Source organism: Ambystoma mexicanum, chromosome 9 (genome assembly GCF_040938575.1).
Source record: "Ambystoma mexicanum isolate Mex_15411 chromosome 9, UKY_AmexF1_1, whole genome shotgun sequence".
Lineage (NCBI taxonomy): Eukaryota > Metazoa > Chordata > Amphibia > Caudata > Ambystomatidae > Ambystoma > Ambystoma mexicanum.
This window is the reverse complement of record NC_090931.1, coordinates 1,005,008,743-1,005,026,978: the sequence shown is the minus strand read 5'-3', so window position 1 is coordinate 1,005,026,978 and position 18,236 is coordinate 1,005,008,743. Positions and strand designations below refer to the sequence as shown.

At 43.1% G+C, this 18,236-nt stretch overlaps 1 protein-coding gene across 2 annotated transcripts in view; it reads left to right on the top strand.

The window, feature by feature from the left end:
* The window catches only part of NOSTRIN (nitric oxide synthase trafficking), a 771,458-nt gene that overhangs the window by 242,400 nt on the left and 510,822 nt on the right, over window positions 1-18,236 (top strand). For both annotated transcript variants that reach the window (XM_069616258.1, XM_069616257.1), the window contains exons 4-5: window positions 12,428-12,490; window positions 12,568-12,649. In XM_069616258.1, the coding sequence (XP_069472359.1) occupies window positions 12,428-12,490; window positions 12,568-12,649 (145 nt within the window). The remainder of the gene's footprint in view (window positions 1-12,427; window positions 12,491-12,567; window positions 12,650-18,236) is intronic.

The window sequence follows — 18,236 nt, the reverse complement described above, 5'->3', positions numbered from 1 at the left end:
TGTTAAAACCCAACATGTCCCCCAATTCTAACATGCAATAAGACTGCCTATGGTGGTCTTCATGCACTTCAACCCACACAGATAACAAACAATCATACAGATATGTCCCAATTGTCACGAGGACCGAAAACAGCATACGCGCTTCTCCATTTACCCAAATAATGCAGAATGTCCTAAAGAAGGAGATGGTGGGGAAGAGACACCATCAGTAGAACACACTGCCTCCTTCCAGCCAGGGACACGTGACAGGACACCTTCTGCTTTTCAGGATTACGTGTCTCCCTCAACCTCTGGGTGAAATGCGCCATGTCCTCTATGGAGTCAATACAGCCACGTATCTGGTGACAAAAGAAGTCTGTTGGGATTGGGACTGTGAGAGTACAAAGGTACAAAGGTTAAAACATGTGTTGGCTATTCTTAAGGGAAAGCCAGCCTCTTTGCAAAGAAAACATGTTCATTTTTGAGTAATGTGGGAATGATGACCATCCATCAAAGCACTAACCAGTGGATTGTCAAGGATGGACACACACTGACTGACTGACACCGCTTCCCTTGCTTTCTTACTTTCCCATCATAGCAAAGGATCATCCAAGTTACCTCTAAAGTCGCCATCGCTCATGTATTCCCTAACCATTTCCCATTTCCCAAGCGCTGAGACTGTGCTGAGTAGTGCTTCTGTCCCTCACTCCCATACACTTATTCTGAGGACACCCCTTATGAAGTGCTGGTGTCTTTCGCTTCTTCGCTTCTGGACATCATCACATTTAACTTTCTCTGTATTGCGGCACCCTTTTCTGAAATGCATCCTCCCAAAAACTGTGATACTTTGCTCTGAAAGCATAGCCCCAAAAAGGATGCCAAAGATATACTTATTATCATTATGCATCCTTGAAACCATGTGTTCATCTCTCTGTAAATGATGAGGCACTTCTCTCATATCTGTAAGTGTGTGTTCTCCTGGATGTCTTTCTTCCCATGTACTATGGTGCTCAGAACGTTATCTAAAGTACACTAAAAGCAAAGAGTGGTGAATTATACCATTTTCCTTTACTGACGCGGAATGTTGCCTTTTGAAAAAGACTATTATTCGACAATGGTGTTGAACAGTAGACTAGTGTTTCGTTGTAAAGGAAGACCCCTATGAAAGCCCAGCAAGATTCCATGCAATACACGACTCTGATTTGCTGGTGTTTATCCAGAAGATTCCAAATCAGGCACGTGGCGAATATGTATATCTCTTTGAATGTCATCATCTCAAGATCACACAGTGATTCTGAAAAACCCTCTTAAGAATGTTGCTCCAGGAAACCTACAATAAAAGAATTGTGTAGGAGAAACCATGGCTTTGATATTGCAGCATAATCCCCTGCTTGGCTCTCGGACAGTGATTTCTCCCCCCCTGAAGAACAGAAGTACCAGTCCAGTAGATCTGATACTGTGGTTCTCTTCATGGGCCTCATCCGTTTCTTCCTAAGTAAATAGACCGCTGTGAAGATATTGTATGCATAGTAGATTCTAACTTCACTGCATAACAACCTTGTGGTGTTGCCTTTCACAGCAGTGTTAAAAGGTGATCCACCTGGACACATATAGTTCTAGTTCAGTTCTGTTTTATTTATTACGATGTTACCAAACCATACAAATAATAGGCATTTAAACTAATGACAATTTATACAAAATACAAAATACAATATACAAAATACAAAAGTTACAAAATACCACATATAAAAATAGTCCTACTACCTATGAAATCACATCTTAAATTCTTAATATTCAATACAAATGCGTACACACCATAACAAATCCCTTTAATCAGTGGGTTACAAAGGAGTGACATCACCGCTCCAGTTGTCTGTGTTTCAAATTTTAATAATATGGGCTTTAAAAATGAACATCTTTCCACAGCTTACACCGCTTTTAAAAATTACGTGTGTGAAGTGTAAGGTAAGTCCAAAACCCGATCGATAAAAACAACTCCAAGAGGATCAATTAAAGTGCACTATTTGCAAGAAGAGCACATCCCGTAACACTGTGAACGGAACCCAAGCTCGGCACGCTCATGTCAAGATACATCTTTTATTGCAGAAAACCACAAATTAAAACATATAACATACAACATAATCCCACACTCCCCATTGGCTAACACCTATACAAACATCTAAACATCTCCTATAGTAAATTACCCCATTGGTAAGGCATATCTAAATACAACTCCTTATAAAATGACCTAATGGCATAGTCACTCTGATGTGATTGGTCCACTACATTCAGGTACTTTGTTGCAACCATGGACTCTCCTTATTGTTCAAGGTAACTCAGGCCTAGTCATGATGGCCATACCCCAACAGGACCCAATAAGTGAGCAAATGCAAACAATGAGGTCAATCCCTCCCTGTAATAGACTGGCTTCCTCATGAGACCAGACACTTTGGCATCCCCATATGGCCCCTTTGACCTTGCAGCTTTACTCTTTGGCATCACCTCTTGCTACTCCCGTCTTAGAGCATGTTACATCTGTAGCACACCTCCTACCTTATCTACCTTGGGAATCAGATGCTTCATAAAAATGCAGTGAAGTCACCACTCTCAGGGATGAATTTCTCATAGTTATTTGCTCAGTTTGTTCAGACACCTGTAGTTCAAATGACCGGCCACTTCTCAATGGTGGCAGTATTACTCCAAACCTAGTTCAAAATCTTGGAAATGGCTGAAATCAGGCTCTATTCTCATGAGATTCGTCCTTCACCGTGACAGCACTAATGTAATCATCAGATATCAACATTCTGTTCTCAGCTCCTGTGAGCGACTCGGCCTGACACAATTAGCTGCTTCCTGCACTGTGCATCTCCCGTTCCTTCATAACCTTGGCTGTCTGCACACTCACTAGGGGAAGGATGTAATAATTCTAATTAAATGGAGAGAGCAAAAGCTCCAAAGAGAGCCTAAATCTATAAATACCAGAAGCTGCACTTTCTAACAAGGCCTGATCCAAAATAGCAGAACTCTTTCTCATGCGGTACATGGCCCCCATGTTACCACAGCACAACCCTTACCCTATCTCCCTGCTGGATGCTGCACCTACCTTTTCACTTTCTGCCCCAAGCTTTCTTGGATATAAAATAAAACAGCATATTCAAAGATGTCCTTTGCAACATCAATCCCTACTACTGGTTACAAAATATATTAACCACACTCTGGCTCTACATTCTACATCTAAATCAACATTGTTGCTCCTTCTTTCATCATACACGGCCTTGTGATGTTCTCGACAGTGTATAAACGCTAACTACAAATTACATGTGTGGTGAACTGCAAAACCAAACGGCAAAATACTGATGCTAAATGACCCGCTCTTCCTGCTAATACAATGTACGCAGCTTAAACCTCTTTCCGCGGTTGGGACGTTGTACCTGCATTCCAACAGAAGTCATGTATACCCAATTTACATAAGGGGCATACTCTATACAATTTTTGTATACCCTTCCAAGCTCCTATAGCTATTTCTGTAAACACCATTTGAAAAATGTTCCAAAGCACAACATCTAGTTGACCCCTGGAGTACACCTTTAATGTAGTGCCCTATCATTATTTCATATTTGAATGTTAGCTTAATCCTTGGTGCCATTTTCTCTAGTTTTCATGCCCACATTGATTGTGCTTTAACAATGACCAAACCTGCAATAGTAAGAGCCAATTGTATCTTAAATAATCTTATTAGCCCCTTGTTTGTGAATAGTATAACTCTTGTTTTGCTAAAGTTTGGGTGGACTGCATTTAACCTCTACTTTCTCTTCCACTGCAGTGTTGCCTGCAACTTCCTTAAAGATGCTCTGTATATAAAATGCAGGAGTGGTTTTCTTATTGAAATTCCTCTATCCCTAGTCATAGATTTACGCATTTACTTGCTATGTAGAGTTCTGAAATCATTGTTGATTTCAAATTCTATCCTTTGATAATTATGTGCATGCAAGTGGAATCGAGCAGTCAGTAAATGTCTGATTCGATAAGTATGCAACTCGAATTGGCTTCATCCAATTCGAACAAAAAGGTCACTATGGTTTGAATTGGGTTCAAACTTTTTTTTAACATTAGCCATATTTTGATGTGAATCAGCGTAGTCTTTTTGTACAATAGACACATATTGATTTCAACTCTGTTGACTGGGTTCGACCTAATAAGAGAAACTGAAAGCAGAAAAAATGCCTTTTGTGAACATTGTTCTGAAATTAAGACATAAGAAAAGGAAGATTGGTTTGTGAGTACTGGCTTAATGGGGCTCGTAATGTTGGTTATTTTGCCACCATCATTTCTCTCAATGGTAATGGGATTACAACCCTGTTAGTGCACTGCAACATTCCAGGTTTAGCATTAAAGTAGAGCAGATTCCGGTGGTCAAGTGTGGGATGTGTAACCTTCAATTTAATGCCAAATAATGGAGGAATTCCTGCACACTATATCATCCAAAATCTTGATGGAGTCCTATGGACTCTGAAAATGGGGACTAACACTGCTTTTACCACATTCGTAATCTGGCGTTAATTCTGACAGACCAAGTGCCGGTAGCGATTGATGAGCTTGGCAGTAGTTTCTCTGGAAATACTACCAAACTCGTAAGGAGCTGTAGTAAACTAGTCCCTAATTTCTGTTTTTATTCTAGGAAAATAACTTAAACCAAAAGTAAACTAAAATAAGCAGTGTTTCCTAAATGAAAATGACATACATATAAATATAAAGTTAAGTTTTTCAACTAGAGGTTGATAATGTGAAAGTAGGAATTTAGATGAAGCACACAAGGTCCCGAGGTCTGTCTTTCTGCTACCTCAAAAGAGCACAGATGGCCACTGATGCTGCTACATTGTTTGTGCATATATTGTGCAGGTTGCTATGTTGTGCTTGTCGGGGCTTGTTTGAAGTTTGATGCCATTATCAATGATGCTGTTGTGTGCCCCTTGAGACCCTTGCCCACTGATGATGCCGTTCTCATCATTGTAGCGCTGTGAGCAGCAGGTGGCAAGAATCTGAGCCGATCCAACCAACAAAGCAGAGGCGTCTTAATGGGAGTGCAAAAGGGGCTATTGCCCCAGGCCCCCACCTCGGAGGGTGCCCCACAAAATGTGAGATCTTAAGAAGTCAGTTGACATGTTTACCAAACGTAATAGCACAAGTCAAGAGATTTGATTCTGTGATGCTGAGGCCCTGAAGACTACAACAAATACTTTCTGTGTTCACTGTAGTATACATTATTTCTGCGTTCACTACAACACAACTATTGTAGCACTCTCACCTTTCTGTGGGGATTATATTGATCATGTGTAATAACCAAAGTTGCAATGCATATTGATAAATGTAAGTGCTGCAATGGATCAGAAGATAGCTCAGTGTGTTAAGCAATCATTGGAGAAATCTGTGTTTATATGCAAGATTATGAATACCAAATTACAGCAAGATTGGCCCAGCCTTTTCAAAGTCTGAAGTTGATCCACCTGCATGTGTATGTACTTTGTTTTGTAGCACAACAGGCGCTATTATCAGCAATGTGCCTGCATCAGATAGTGGATGCTATAAATGATGAACACAGCATTAGTATGGTGACGGTCTAGATAGTGGTAGCAGCCTCCAATGAGGAACATGAGTGTTATTCTGAGAGGGGATTAGGTAGCCAAATTCAAGACTGTGGAACCACCCTGTTCATGCTTATATCCTAGCTTTGCCAGCAGACGATACAGTGACCATGTCTGAATCTTACAGCACTCACATTACTGTACTGTATTCTGTGGACGGGTTTACTTTCTCACATGCTGATAGCATTGTTTAGCCCATTACCTGATCTTTCTTTGAATGTAGGCCATTTGAGTGGAAACGGTTCTAGTCAGAAGAGAGTTGACCAGATATCACAGGCCTCTGGCAATCATATTTTAAGCTCTGCTAATTTGACACAAAAAAAGGTGTTTCCTTTTGTACAATTCAAAGGTTGTTCTGAATATTAATGAATAACAATTTCAGCTGTGCTTTGGGCATATTAAAAACTTTAAAATATGAAATTGAAACCCAGATTAAATTGCTTAATATCACATCAATCAGTATGCTGGTACCTGTGTACTTCCCTTGCTAATGAAGACAGTGAAGCTAGAATCATTCCCATTTTGCATGATATGCTGATAAAGGTTTGTATTTAAAAATGGACATATTGGGTTATGTGATTTGTGCACTTTCCAAATCAGTTCTATAAAATTGGATTATTTAAGTTCATGGTAAGAACTGAAAATGAAAGTGCTAAAGTTCATACATTGCTGAGCGGGCACAAATCCCTTCTTCAGTGCTCAACCGATATGTGTTCCTCGGCATACATTCAGTCTTGTATTGCCTGTCATGTTTTCAGTCCCTAAACCTTTCAAAATTGTCACCCTTGGGGGTGATTTTGTTCTCAATGTACGATCTTCAAAAAAGCCTCACTCATGGGTTCACTGGCTATAGTGTTGCTTTCCCTATAATAATAGTGAGCATAGATTTATTGCGCGCTACAGCCAGTTGTTTCTTTGCACTCTAATGGTAGCCCTCCATGAAAACAATGTCCCTTGTGTAATCTCAATCTGTCTGGATATGTACACCTATCCGGTAGCTTCTTATCGTCATACACTATCTATACTCTGGTACGTGTATCTTTCGACTTGCTTCCAATTGCTCTCCCGTGTCACTGCTGGAGCATTTTTGCATTCAGCTAGGCAGCTGATTATAGTGCTCTCTCTATTCTGAATTATGTGCACTTTTATCATCTGTACTGTGTCCTGCATTTATGCTATAGCCGGTATACCTTCCTCGTGGCTGATACTGAAGCTAGAACACAAGTCATAGGGCCTCATCACGAGTTGTGCCGTAGCCTTTAAATGTGGCAGTAATGCTATTACCTTTAAGGGTCGGCTGAATCACGAGTATGGCCACATTCACCTCCACCTCTTAACTGGAGGTGAATACACTGGCGGAGAGGGCATTTTTGGCGGTATTAGCTCCCCTGAGCCCCATTGGGTGCAATGGACACAATGGGGGATGGAGATTTACTGCCTTACCGCTATTCATGATCCAGCGATAATAGCGCCAGACCGAGGAGCAGTAACGCTATTTGCATTGGCAGTATCCCGGTGCAATTACCACCGGGATAGCGCCAACTTGGTAATGAGACCCATAGACTGCTAATGTTGGCTTTGAAATGCAACTTGTTCAACATTCTGATTACAGCAAGAATTAGAAGCTTAAGGGTACTGAAAGGGAGTACCCATCAGTGGTCGAAGTGGGGGGGAGCGGTCGGGAGCGGTGCTCCTCTACTTCTTTTAATTAAGTTTTACCGTTCCTATACTTTGATTTTAAAAAGAAACCGCTCCGGAACGGTTTCGTTTTTAAATAAAAGTGTAGGAAGAAGTTGAAACTTGCACTTTCAGTGCACTGTAGAGGACGTTTCCTTAAAGAGCAGGCACATGTGTTTTGGGGGTTTTAGTGTGCATGGGAGGGAGCCTGGCGTGGGTGTCTGTGGGGAGCGTTGCAGGCCAGTAGGGGACATAGTTCCACTACTTCTATTCGTGCACTTCGACCACTGGTACCCATGCTTATTTTGATCACAGCTACGCAGCGCTACGCAGCATATCAAGATATGCGTTATGATCGCGACGAGATGAGAGTGACCAGGTTCTCTGGATCCATTCATTCCCTTGGTTTGGTGGACAGAGGCCCCAAAGGTGCCTTTGCCCCGTGACCCAAACGCATTTAAGATGGCCCTGCAATGCAGTGCTGGCAGGTGATCAATGCTGATGCCAAGTCCACTCAAAGAATGTGTGAGGAAACCGTAGTAAGTTGGCTGGGGTTGGTAGTTTATGGTTGTGAAAGGTAGTGCAGCAGTGACCGCAGTCTACAGACTTGCATGTTTAGGGGGACAGGTGAAGGATACCTGGCCGTTTCTGTGCTTTGATTGAGGTCTCTACGGAGTTTGCAGCATTGTTGGATCGGTTTAGTGCTGCTGTCCCAGAGCAGGTCGAGGTCTGATTGTTGCTAGCAATAAAACAACAGCGATCTATGTCCCGAGAATCAGTTAAACCAGCACCTAAAATGTCATACAAAAAGGAAATCAAAATGGAAAACGTGACTCTGCTCTTGACAACTGGAAAGTATCCATTCACTGAAAAAGTGAAAAAGATCAGCGGTTTGTATTGAAATCTGCAAACAAATGCAAACTAATGCAGCTTGCTGGCTGAGCACTTGCGCAATGAACTAGACCCTGATTTACTTTCTTTTATCTTCAAATAAAGTAATCCAAAATAAAAAAAAAACACAGATATTGCTTTCTAGAAATAAAAGGATTAAAAGGATTCAAGTACAACAATGAAGTAAAGAGTTTTAACTAAATGGGGAAATCATTTCCCTATTGCATCATTTCCTCGGCCACCAGTATCCTTAAATTCAGTATCACCATAGAGTTGTAATTGACCTGTGTCAAAACATGAAATACATATATACGTGTGACTTGAATTCTGGTTCAAATATTTCAGAAAGTATTTCAAACTTCAGGTCCAAATGGTTTAAAGCATCCTAGAAGAGTCGAACCCCTTCTGTTTGCTTGACATTGATTTGAACCGCTTTGCCCATCCCTACCAAACATATTCAAAGTTATTCTTCCACAGCTTAACATTTGAAATGCAATCAGTAGTAGTAATTGTTCAGATTCCATGAGCCTAAAATTCCAAATGGGCATTTGTTTAAAATGAAGTCAGGGCCCACTTGGCTACAAGTAGGTCCTAATTATGAGTTGCACTTTATCAGTTAAAAAAAAGGGCAGCATTCGTGATGCACACTGAATTTATTGACCACCTCAAAACGAGTCAGATACCACAAGCAGTCTTTTATGCATTTGGAATGGAAACATATATGCAGACACTATTTGGTTGACATCACATGATGAAAATGTTGCATACAATATTTTCTGATAAAACAAACACATTATTTACTGCCTGAACATGAGTGTGATATGTGACTGTATGCCACCACTAATACCTCCAAACCTTTACTCCATCCATGTGATAATATCTGACAGGCGAACCAGAATGGTTCAGTGGGCAATATCCAACCTTACATTCTGGATCACCCCAATTCTGCATGTGAAACAGCTGCGGCCACCATCACAAACAATTGGAAAGACCCGCCCATTGTACTCCATCAAATCACACATAAGGATGAATAGCCTATATTGAAAGGGTATTGAGTATATAGAAATCAACTCCCGGGATCAAATGATGCACTTAGAAACTGGAGTTAAGTGTGATATTTATTTTATTGTTTTTTTATATCACGCTTACTACCGGTTTCTAAGTGTGGATGTGGGATTCGAACCTCTGTTGCTCTGTGTGGTCTTGCTTCCAAGACCAGCACTTTGCCCCGTGTTATCCCCCGTTCATATAAATAACCAATAAAATAAGTTTGCCCACAAGAGGCTAGGCTCAGGCAAACACGTTGTGATAGGGCATAAAAGCCAGAGATCTAGCGATGTTAACACATTCCATGGAGCAGCATGTATGGGGCTGGAGTCACAACAGACACATTCATCAACCAATCTGGCGTTTGAATGAACAGTGTCACACCAGAGAGAGGATGAAAGGCGATAGCTGCCCCATAGGAGGTGGAGGTGGGCCCTTGTCCCAGTGGCATGACCATCACCTTTGCAGCTCAGAAATGAGCAAATCATCGCCCTATAAATACTAGATAGGGATGACGTCACCTACATCCTTAACTAATACGGGCTGACAATGAGAGCAACATACAGAACATGCCCTGCCTCTCCCACCCTGCACGTCACTGGCTGCATTTCACTTCAGGGCCACAGGGACAATTCAAAACATCATTGGATTATGGCATGGCATGTTATCCCAGAAATCACCTCTGGTCCTGAATGCCATCTGACCACATTGCAATAGGTGCAACTCCTTCCCTTTCATTCATGCTGGAAGCAATGCTGTCAAAGCCCTTTCTATAAGGGAACTGATTTTCCCAATGTTCTTGCAGCTCTTGGCTGCACAGGCTTTTCCAGGATTACCACCCCAAGACAAGAAGCAGGCTCTTACAGACCAAAAGAAAACAACAATCTCTTAAGGTTTACATGCCACATAATGCTAGCCTGTGCACCATTCACTACTCTTTCCGAGATCCACGCCCCTCTATGATAGCCAGCCATGGTTCATGAGGTCAAAACAGCTTGCCTGGACCTGGGTCTGGCTTCCAGGTAAGTCCAAGGATCAACATACTATGATACCCCCCTACCCCTTTTCCTCCTTCACATTAATCATCTCCTTTTCCTCCCATGGTGTAGAATGGAGATGGAAATGTCCAGGCTCCAGGATGAGCCCTGGAAGCTAGAGGTCATTCACAGTCCTTACACGCACAAGGCCTCTGATTAATACCACATAGCACGGTATCAGCATATGCAACGTAACCTTAATTGTGACTCTAGATACCCAATCCAGACAAAATGCCTTTCACCATCTATGAGCCAACTGAGTTGAGTAAAATTATAACCAAGCAAATATTCAGTCACTTGTCCGATAGAGCAGGCATAAGGGTTGCTGAAGGAAGGCAGTGCCTTGCAGTACAGCTCTGAAATGTTTTCCAAAATTGCCTTTATGAACTGGCCCTATGAAATACATCCCATCTCACCATTGAGCTAAACATAAATCTAGACAATGACCTGGTACAAGCTCCTAATAATCACCTTTTTCACACCAAGGTTCCAGGCCTTTTGCATTTGACCATGCAATTCTGTTACCTCCTGTTATCAAAAGCCTTCATCTCTATACACTGTCTTTCTTTGGCTATGCCATGCCATTCTCGGTTCAGGTTTGGCAGCCAAAAAAAGAAAATTCTTGGGTAATGGGGACATGGGGTCAAAGTATAGCAATGTCCAGGCAAATCAGTCACCAAACTTCCTGATTGCCAGAGCATACTCCCAAGCCTCTCATCCATGATATTGGGCCTCATTACGAGTACGGCGGTAACCAAGGCGGTAAAACCAGCTGGTTACCGCCGGACTCGTATTACCATTTCCGCCTCCGTGATTCCCGGAATTACCAGGGCATTACGACCCCGGTGTCCCGGGAGTCACGGAGGCGGAATGGTGTTAATCCACATTCCCATTGAGTCCCATAGGACTCAATGGGAATGGGGAAATGGAAACACCGGCACCATCTCGTGATGGTGCCAGTGTTTCCACGTCCGCCTGCAGGTGGGAGGTGTTCAACCCACCAGGTCAGACCTGGCGGGAAGATCACCTTCCGCCTACAGTAGTCGGGATCAGGCGGTCCGGAAACAACGGTGGCGGCGGGTTTAACGCCACCGTTATTTTCGGACCGCTTGACCTGTAATGAGGCCCATTGTGTACTAACAAACAAGTCTCTGAATGTGCCCTTGAAACTTAACCAAATTATTACGCTATCGCAGAAAATGCCGAATAAAAAAGAACATATGGCATAACTGTTTGAATTTCGGCTGCACAAGAATTACGCATAGGCAAACAATATGCCATGCGTTCCCATTACAGTGAACTAGGAGACTGGGGGTTGAGGGTGTGTCCCTGCACCCTTATTCGATGAAATGGGACATGGGGTGGCTGGTGTGTGCCCCGCTTTGTAGAAAATAAAGAAATGAAGAAATGGAAAAAAAAAGAAACAAAAAAAAGGACCCTGTGGCACTGGTTCACGTCCACGTAGTTGGAAGGAACTGACGTTGCAGCCAGCCAGGGGAGTCTGCAGCACACAGCGAAGTGTGCCGCCGTAAGGTAAGTAAGGGGGAGGGGGCAAATGAATGAGGGAGAGGCACATGCGTGAAAATGTCAAAAAGGAAATACGTTTAAATAAACTTCGGTTTTTCCTACCGCTGAATTTTCCCTTTCGACATTTTCATGTAGGTCCAATTATCACAAGACTTTAGAACACATCCGACTCTCCGTCTTTGCAGAACCATGGTCCATCTAAAAGTGCTGAAATGAAAACATGTGATCATAAAGTAGTCTTCCCCTGCTGCATCCCTCTATCCCTGTGCGCGTACCATTCATGTCCCACCTTTTCATGTTTCTTTCTTGCAACAGACTAAGGTTTGGATATCCATGGGTAGTACACAGTGTGCCTCTCCATGGACAAGCCTAGGCAATCTGATACATAACATGTAATATGTCGCAGTTGCATTTGGCAGCTACATACTCACATCGTTAGATTGTGTAATGTGTTTGGCAGCTACTTACTCCCACTATAAGGTTGTCATTTTCACAGTGGGGAAGCCTTATTGTGGGACACTTAAACAAAGAATTTGGCCAACATTTACAATGTTCCAATGTAAATGGGTGTTCTTTTGTAATTCGTTAGAAGTTGTTTTACATAATGTATTTTGTTTACATTTTCAGTTGCATATATGATGCTTTTGCATGTGTGTCAGAGGAAATGTGCTCAACGGGAGACCTGCATCAGTAAGTATAATAATTAAAAATCTAATACTCTTACCCTCATTTAAAGAGATACAGATATGTACATATTCTGTTTCCAGAAAACTTGGTATGGCAATACAACTAGAAGCGATAAAGCCAACGGTTCAAATATTAGAAGAACACGATAAAAAGAGAAAATGTGTAAGTAGAAGCTTGATTTTTTCTTATGTTCACTTGAAGAATGTTGCCATGATGGGTATAATTGTTTCACTCAGTGCTCCCCAATAGTCCTACACTAAGTAGTCTGAATACTGAAAATGGGGGAAGTGGCTCCTCTCATTACGATATTTGCTTTCTGTTTTCACCCCCTTCGTTCCTTACACTTTGGATGGAAAAACATGCTATGCTTTCTTTTTCTAGCTTGTGGCAAGCTTGTACTAGAAATAGAAAAAATACTATATTAGCATGGGCTGGGTGGTGGGTGCTGCGCACACAGTGAAGTAAGTGTTCTCTGGAGTAGGCAGGTTGTTTGGTGCTTGTTGTGACAGAGGTGGGTGCTCCTGGTGGTAGCATCACAGCAAACCCACAACGGATCCCCAGTTGGGATCAAAGGTAAGCCATGCATTCACATGCACGGGTTGGCAAAAGGGTCCATGGTTTTCTAACCGTTATTCTAAGTTTACTTTTCTAATGGTTTAAAATGGCCTACATCACAATAGTGTGGCTGATCGAGTCCAAAACCTGCTCTCACCCCAGTAATGAAAACACTGCTGCAGGATTATAAGGAAACGATACAGAACTCAAAAAATCCCTAAAAATACTCAAGTACATAAATACATGCAAAAGCAAATTATATGAAGAGCTGGAAGATTTTGTATTATCTTGTCTTTATTGAGTTGGGATAATATCATATTGCACAAGTGCAGTGAGTTTAACTCCAAGCACAGGTGTCGTTGTCAATCGGCTCTCAGCCACTGGGTCATCAGGCTTAATTGTTTACCATCATGATAATATGTACAGTACATACTATCATACTGAAAAATAAAAGTAGTTATTGCTGGAAGGTATGTGGCTTTCCTTTCCATAAAGATAATAAGGACCTGGCAATCATTGATCGATCTCTGCAAAGGTTTGGCGGGTGCCTTGAATATTTGTTCTGCCTCGTTGCAGTCAAATAAGGGATTGCACCATCGGCATATTAAGGGAGGCTGAGAACCCATCCATCCCACTCATTGAAATGGGGACTACAGAAGGGCTTGTTTTCTTTCCCTCCCTGGCATCACTCTTCCACCAAGCTCAGACGAGTGTTCCTTGTCATGTGATTAGCTGTGCCTCCTCCAGCCTTTCATGCCAAACTGTGACTGGCCATGGCTTCTCGAGCGTTTCTTGCCAAACAGATACTATTTGAGGGTTTGGTTGTTTTCACTTCAATACTTTACAAAGAAGCGTCACATGACCAGCTGCGCCCTCTGCTGCCAAACAGCTAATCAAGAGCGACCTGTTATTCCTTATATTCAGGTTTCACTTGACATTCGCATTGCCAGTGTTTACGAGGAGAGGTAATTACTGACGAGCCCATTGGTCAGCACTCACCCTCGAAAACTAGTAATACAAGATAGCTGCACCATGCGAGGACAGAGTGCAGGATTCACATACTCCGGTAAGGATCAATAATCAGGACGCAGTAAATTGGCAAAGGGAAGTCCGTTTAATTATACATACATCAGCTTATGGAAATCAGCAGCATCACGAACACCTGACTCACCCCGACTTCCTCAAACTTCAGTACAACAGCCTCTTTTATGGGAAAACTTCGTCATCATTGACGTCTAATTCTACAAAAAATCATCATGCAATACAATTGGTTGGGAAAGGTAACTTAAGTATAGGTGCTATAACTGTATATGGAAATAATGCAAGTGGATTGGATAACTCTTATCGGGTGGGCGTCTACGCCCTTCCCTCTACACCACACGTGATTGACGTCACTACAAGTACGATGTCTCATTGGTTACAATGTCTATAGGACCCTAGATTACATGGTCCCTTGTGATTGGGTAAGTTACACCCCTAAATATAAATCTCCATTTTAATTAGCACCATGCAGAATAGACACCCAGGTGCCTAGTGTCCCAAGATTCACCCCGCCTCCCTTCCATCAATCAGTGGTTTAGGGCTATGTGTCAATTAGTTGGCTGGGTATGGCCTCGGATCTGTAGTCTCTTATCAGGAAAAGTTATGGCACCCTCTGGTTCTGGTCACGTGTTGGTCCACCGTGAATCTGCTTCAGTTTCTAACCTTTTGTGTATTTCATTCTGTATGCGCTTAGCCACCTGCATTGGGCCTCTCTTATCTTTACCTTCACGGGCGGGCTGGCTTGCTCTGAAGTTGGAGCCTTGTGAGCTCATGCTCACCTCCCCTTCTCTGGTTGACCTCGATTTCCCCGGCATGAGCCATCCTTTGTTAAGTTTTGATCCCGCTCCTTTCCTCAGCTTGGGCCTGGATATGAAACTTGGCCAGTCAGGCCTTGGCCGCCTGGGAGTACTTCTGTTTATACAAAATGGAGTCGCACGTGTACATTGTGCTGTATCTAGGTAGATGTATACAGTCAGCGCTTGACGCTCTAACTTCTACTAAGCATTGCAAGCAGAATCGAATACTTAGCATCTTGCGTTTCAAGCTTATTTAAACACGTTCAATAAGGCGGTTGCTTCCATCTTGTCTCATGGCACCATTCTCATATGTTTTTCACAGTGTCTCTCCCCATTGTCCTTTACAATTATCCTCACAGTTGTCAGTACTGGCATGCATGCTTTCAGTACTCCTTCAGTTCGTTCTTGGAGCTGCTCTGGTCCTTGTTTCATCTCCACTAGCCTTCCATTATGGCTTCTGGAGTCTCTTCATGGAACGTGTGTAGGCATTCTTCCTTGTTCCGTATCAACGGCTGGTATGGTTGTCTGATTGGGTACCGTGCTGCCCAGAGTTGCCTGGTTATGGGCATTTCACCAGGTATTGATCTTCTAATGTACACAGGGCAGAGGCCCATTGCAGCCCTTTGTTGGTTCAGCTGCTCCTTGTACGTCACATACTTTGGCGAGTACTTTACTGGCACCTCGAAGCGAGGGGCAGGGGTGCAGGTCACGTCTGCGGTCTCCTCTACACTCCCCCCTCTGGTTGGTTCATCGACCACTCCTGCTTCCTCCTTTATATTCAGTTTCTTTGATTCCTCAGCTTCTTGCTCATTGTCTCCTGGGTTTACAGAAGATGGCGTGAATGTATGCAATTTGGGTGTCCATATCTTTATCACTCCTTTCAAACTTCCTGCTGTTCTCACATGCTCATCTTTGTTCCAGGTCATCATTTGGCATTGTCCATTTGGACTGCCGTAAATCCATTTGCCTTCATACCTTCTTCGTTTCTTGGGATAAGTGAATTTTGTTCCCTCTGGTGCAAATTCACTGGCCTTCACGAAGTCCTTTATCTCCTCATCTGTCAGGTCTCTGGGCTTCCAGCCTGGTTCGACATCGACCATAATTTTCATCCCAATGGCCTTCTTTTCAGTTTTCTGGCACTGTGTGATGATTATCTTGATAACACAGAATCCTAGCAGCACCATTGCTAGCAAGGCTCCCAGAAACTTGAATAGATCGGCCATCCATTGCGGGACCCATGAGAATAGGTTCCCAAACCAACTGTCATCATCCACTTCATCCATTTCATCAGTCATCCGGTTTTTTAAAGTTGTCAACATGCCTATGGCCTCTGTGAGGGTTCCATTTTCCTCAGCTTGCAATGGTATAAATGTGCAACATGATTCTCCGATTTTTGCACAAACACCTCCATCCATTGCTGTGATCATGTCAAGCACATATCTGTTCTGGAGGGTCATCAGTCTAACCACTCTCAGCTCTTCTTTGATCGCATTGAATCCATTTCTTGTGGTGTTGATGGTCTGCAGTAATTCCCATCTGGTTATCTGCAACCATTTGGCATTCACTCCAATTTGGATGTGTGGCAGGAGTATTGTGGTGAATACTGTTGAAGTGAGGCTGAACAGCCTGTGTTCTTATGGAATCGCATAGAATGCTTCTTCTGATTTGGCAGAAAAGTAATTTTCTGTCTTCATTCTGGATATCAGCTCTGCGTATCTCCTCCTTCTCAGATGAGCATCTGCTTTCGGGAAGCTGTCCAGATTCAGATCGTTTTTTGGAATCACCAGTGCGGGAACATGGACAGTGACCAATGTACATATGCCCCCCCAATTTTTTGGCAGTCTTATGTATGCTTTGGATCCACACGCCCAATAGTGGTCCATCAGGACTGCGGTTCCTTGTGCCATTCCTGGTGCCTCATATATTCGTCCACAGTTTTGATTCTCCCCTATTTTCCTTGTGCCATTACTTCTGAAGCACAGTTTTGGGTTCTGCAACGGTACTATTTGCAGGGGCCCTCCCCTGTCTTCGGCCCATGTTAACAGCTTCGCCAACTTCGGCCATCGAGGTTTACATAACCTCTGTGACTTTTCTATTGCTTCCTTGCAAGCTCCTAGGAATATCCAAGCCCGGCAGATTACGACTCCTTCCTCCCATCCGTTAGGGGAAACTACTTATCCCCAGATCTGCATTTGTCCCCGGTTCCTCCATATTTGAGCTTCATCTGCCGTTTTTCCTTGGACGTTCAGTCTTGAGTTTATTTTCCACCTTATTCCTAATCCTTTGACGTCAGGGTTTTCATATCTAATAACGTGATTCTTGGTGGTGAGCCCTGTTTCTTGTTTTGATGTCCTGGACAAACCTGTCTTCATCAGGGTAGTCCTTTTCGTTGGCCCATATCAATGAAGCATCTCTTCCCATGAATTGTCCTCTGGGGTTGCACATAGCTACGTGTGACATGCAGTGTGCTGTGGGGACATCTACTTCTACAGCCACACAGATCTTGGACTTTCCCATGCTGTATGGCAGCAGTGCACTGACGAAACATTCTCCTTCTGATTGCCTTCATCCAACTTCCTTCATGTGCTGGTACCATATGTTGTTTCCAAGATGGACTGTGCTGTCCAAGTAGTCGTTTAGTTCATTGCCCGTTTCATATGGGCTTCTCTTGATTCTTAATGTTTTTCTGTAGTTGGCCATCACTATGTCTCTGAATGCGTCTGTACTGCTCTTTCGTTCAGGTAGTTTCTCGGGTATTATCCTTGGAGGGGCAGGTTTCATTTCCTGCCCTGCAGTACTATGGGGAGGTCTTGTGTTTCTTCTTCTTCCCTCGTGCATTCTCTCGTAGACCTCCTTCCACATGTGGCTCATCATCCTTCCAACATGTGGCAGTGTCGTAAGCTCGGTCGTTATTTCTGGTGTTGGAGCAGGTGTGCTCGTTATCACAGTTGCTGCAGTTTTCTTGCTCAGCTCTTCAAGTAGTTTCTTTGCTCTTAGTATGAGCGGAAACACATACTTGACTACCGCATGTGTCTTCGCCATGAGTTCTTTTGTGGCCTCCTCTGTTCTCTTGAGGGATTTTGTCATGCCATCTCTGTCTTGTTGCTCGCTTGGTTCTCTGTTCTCTGGAGCTGTTAGTTTCACAGGTATCTTTTTGTTTTCTGTCGGTTCGGCCTGGGGTCTCACAGACATTGACACTTGCCCTTGCTCATGTGCACCCAGTGTGTGTGTGGGTACCACAAATCTTCTCAATTTCATCCACATCACCCTCGTTGCCATGCTCACCACCCCATCTCTATTGCAACCGAATGCTTGCTCATTAATGCACACTTACAGGCATCATTGACCTCATCACC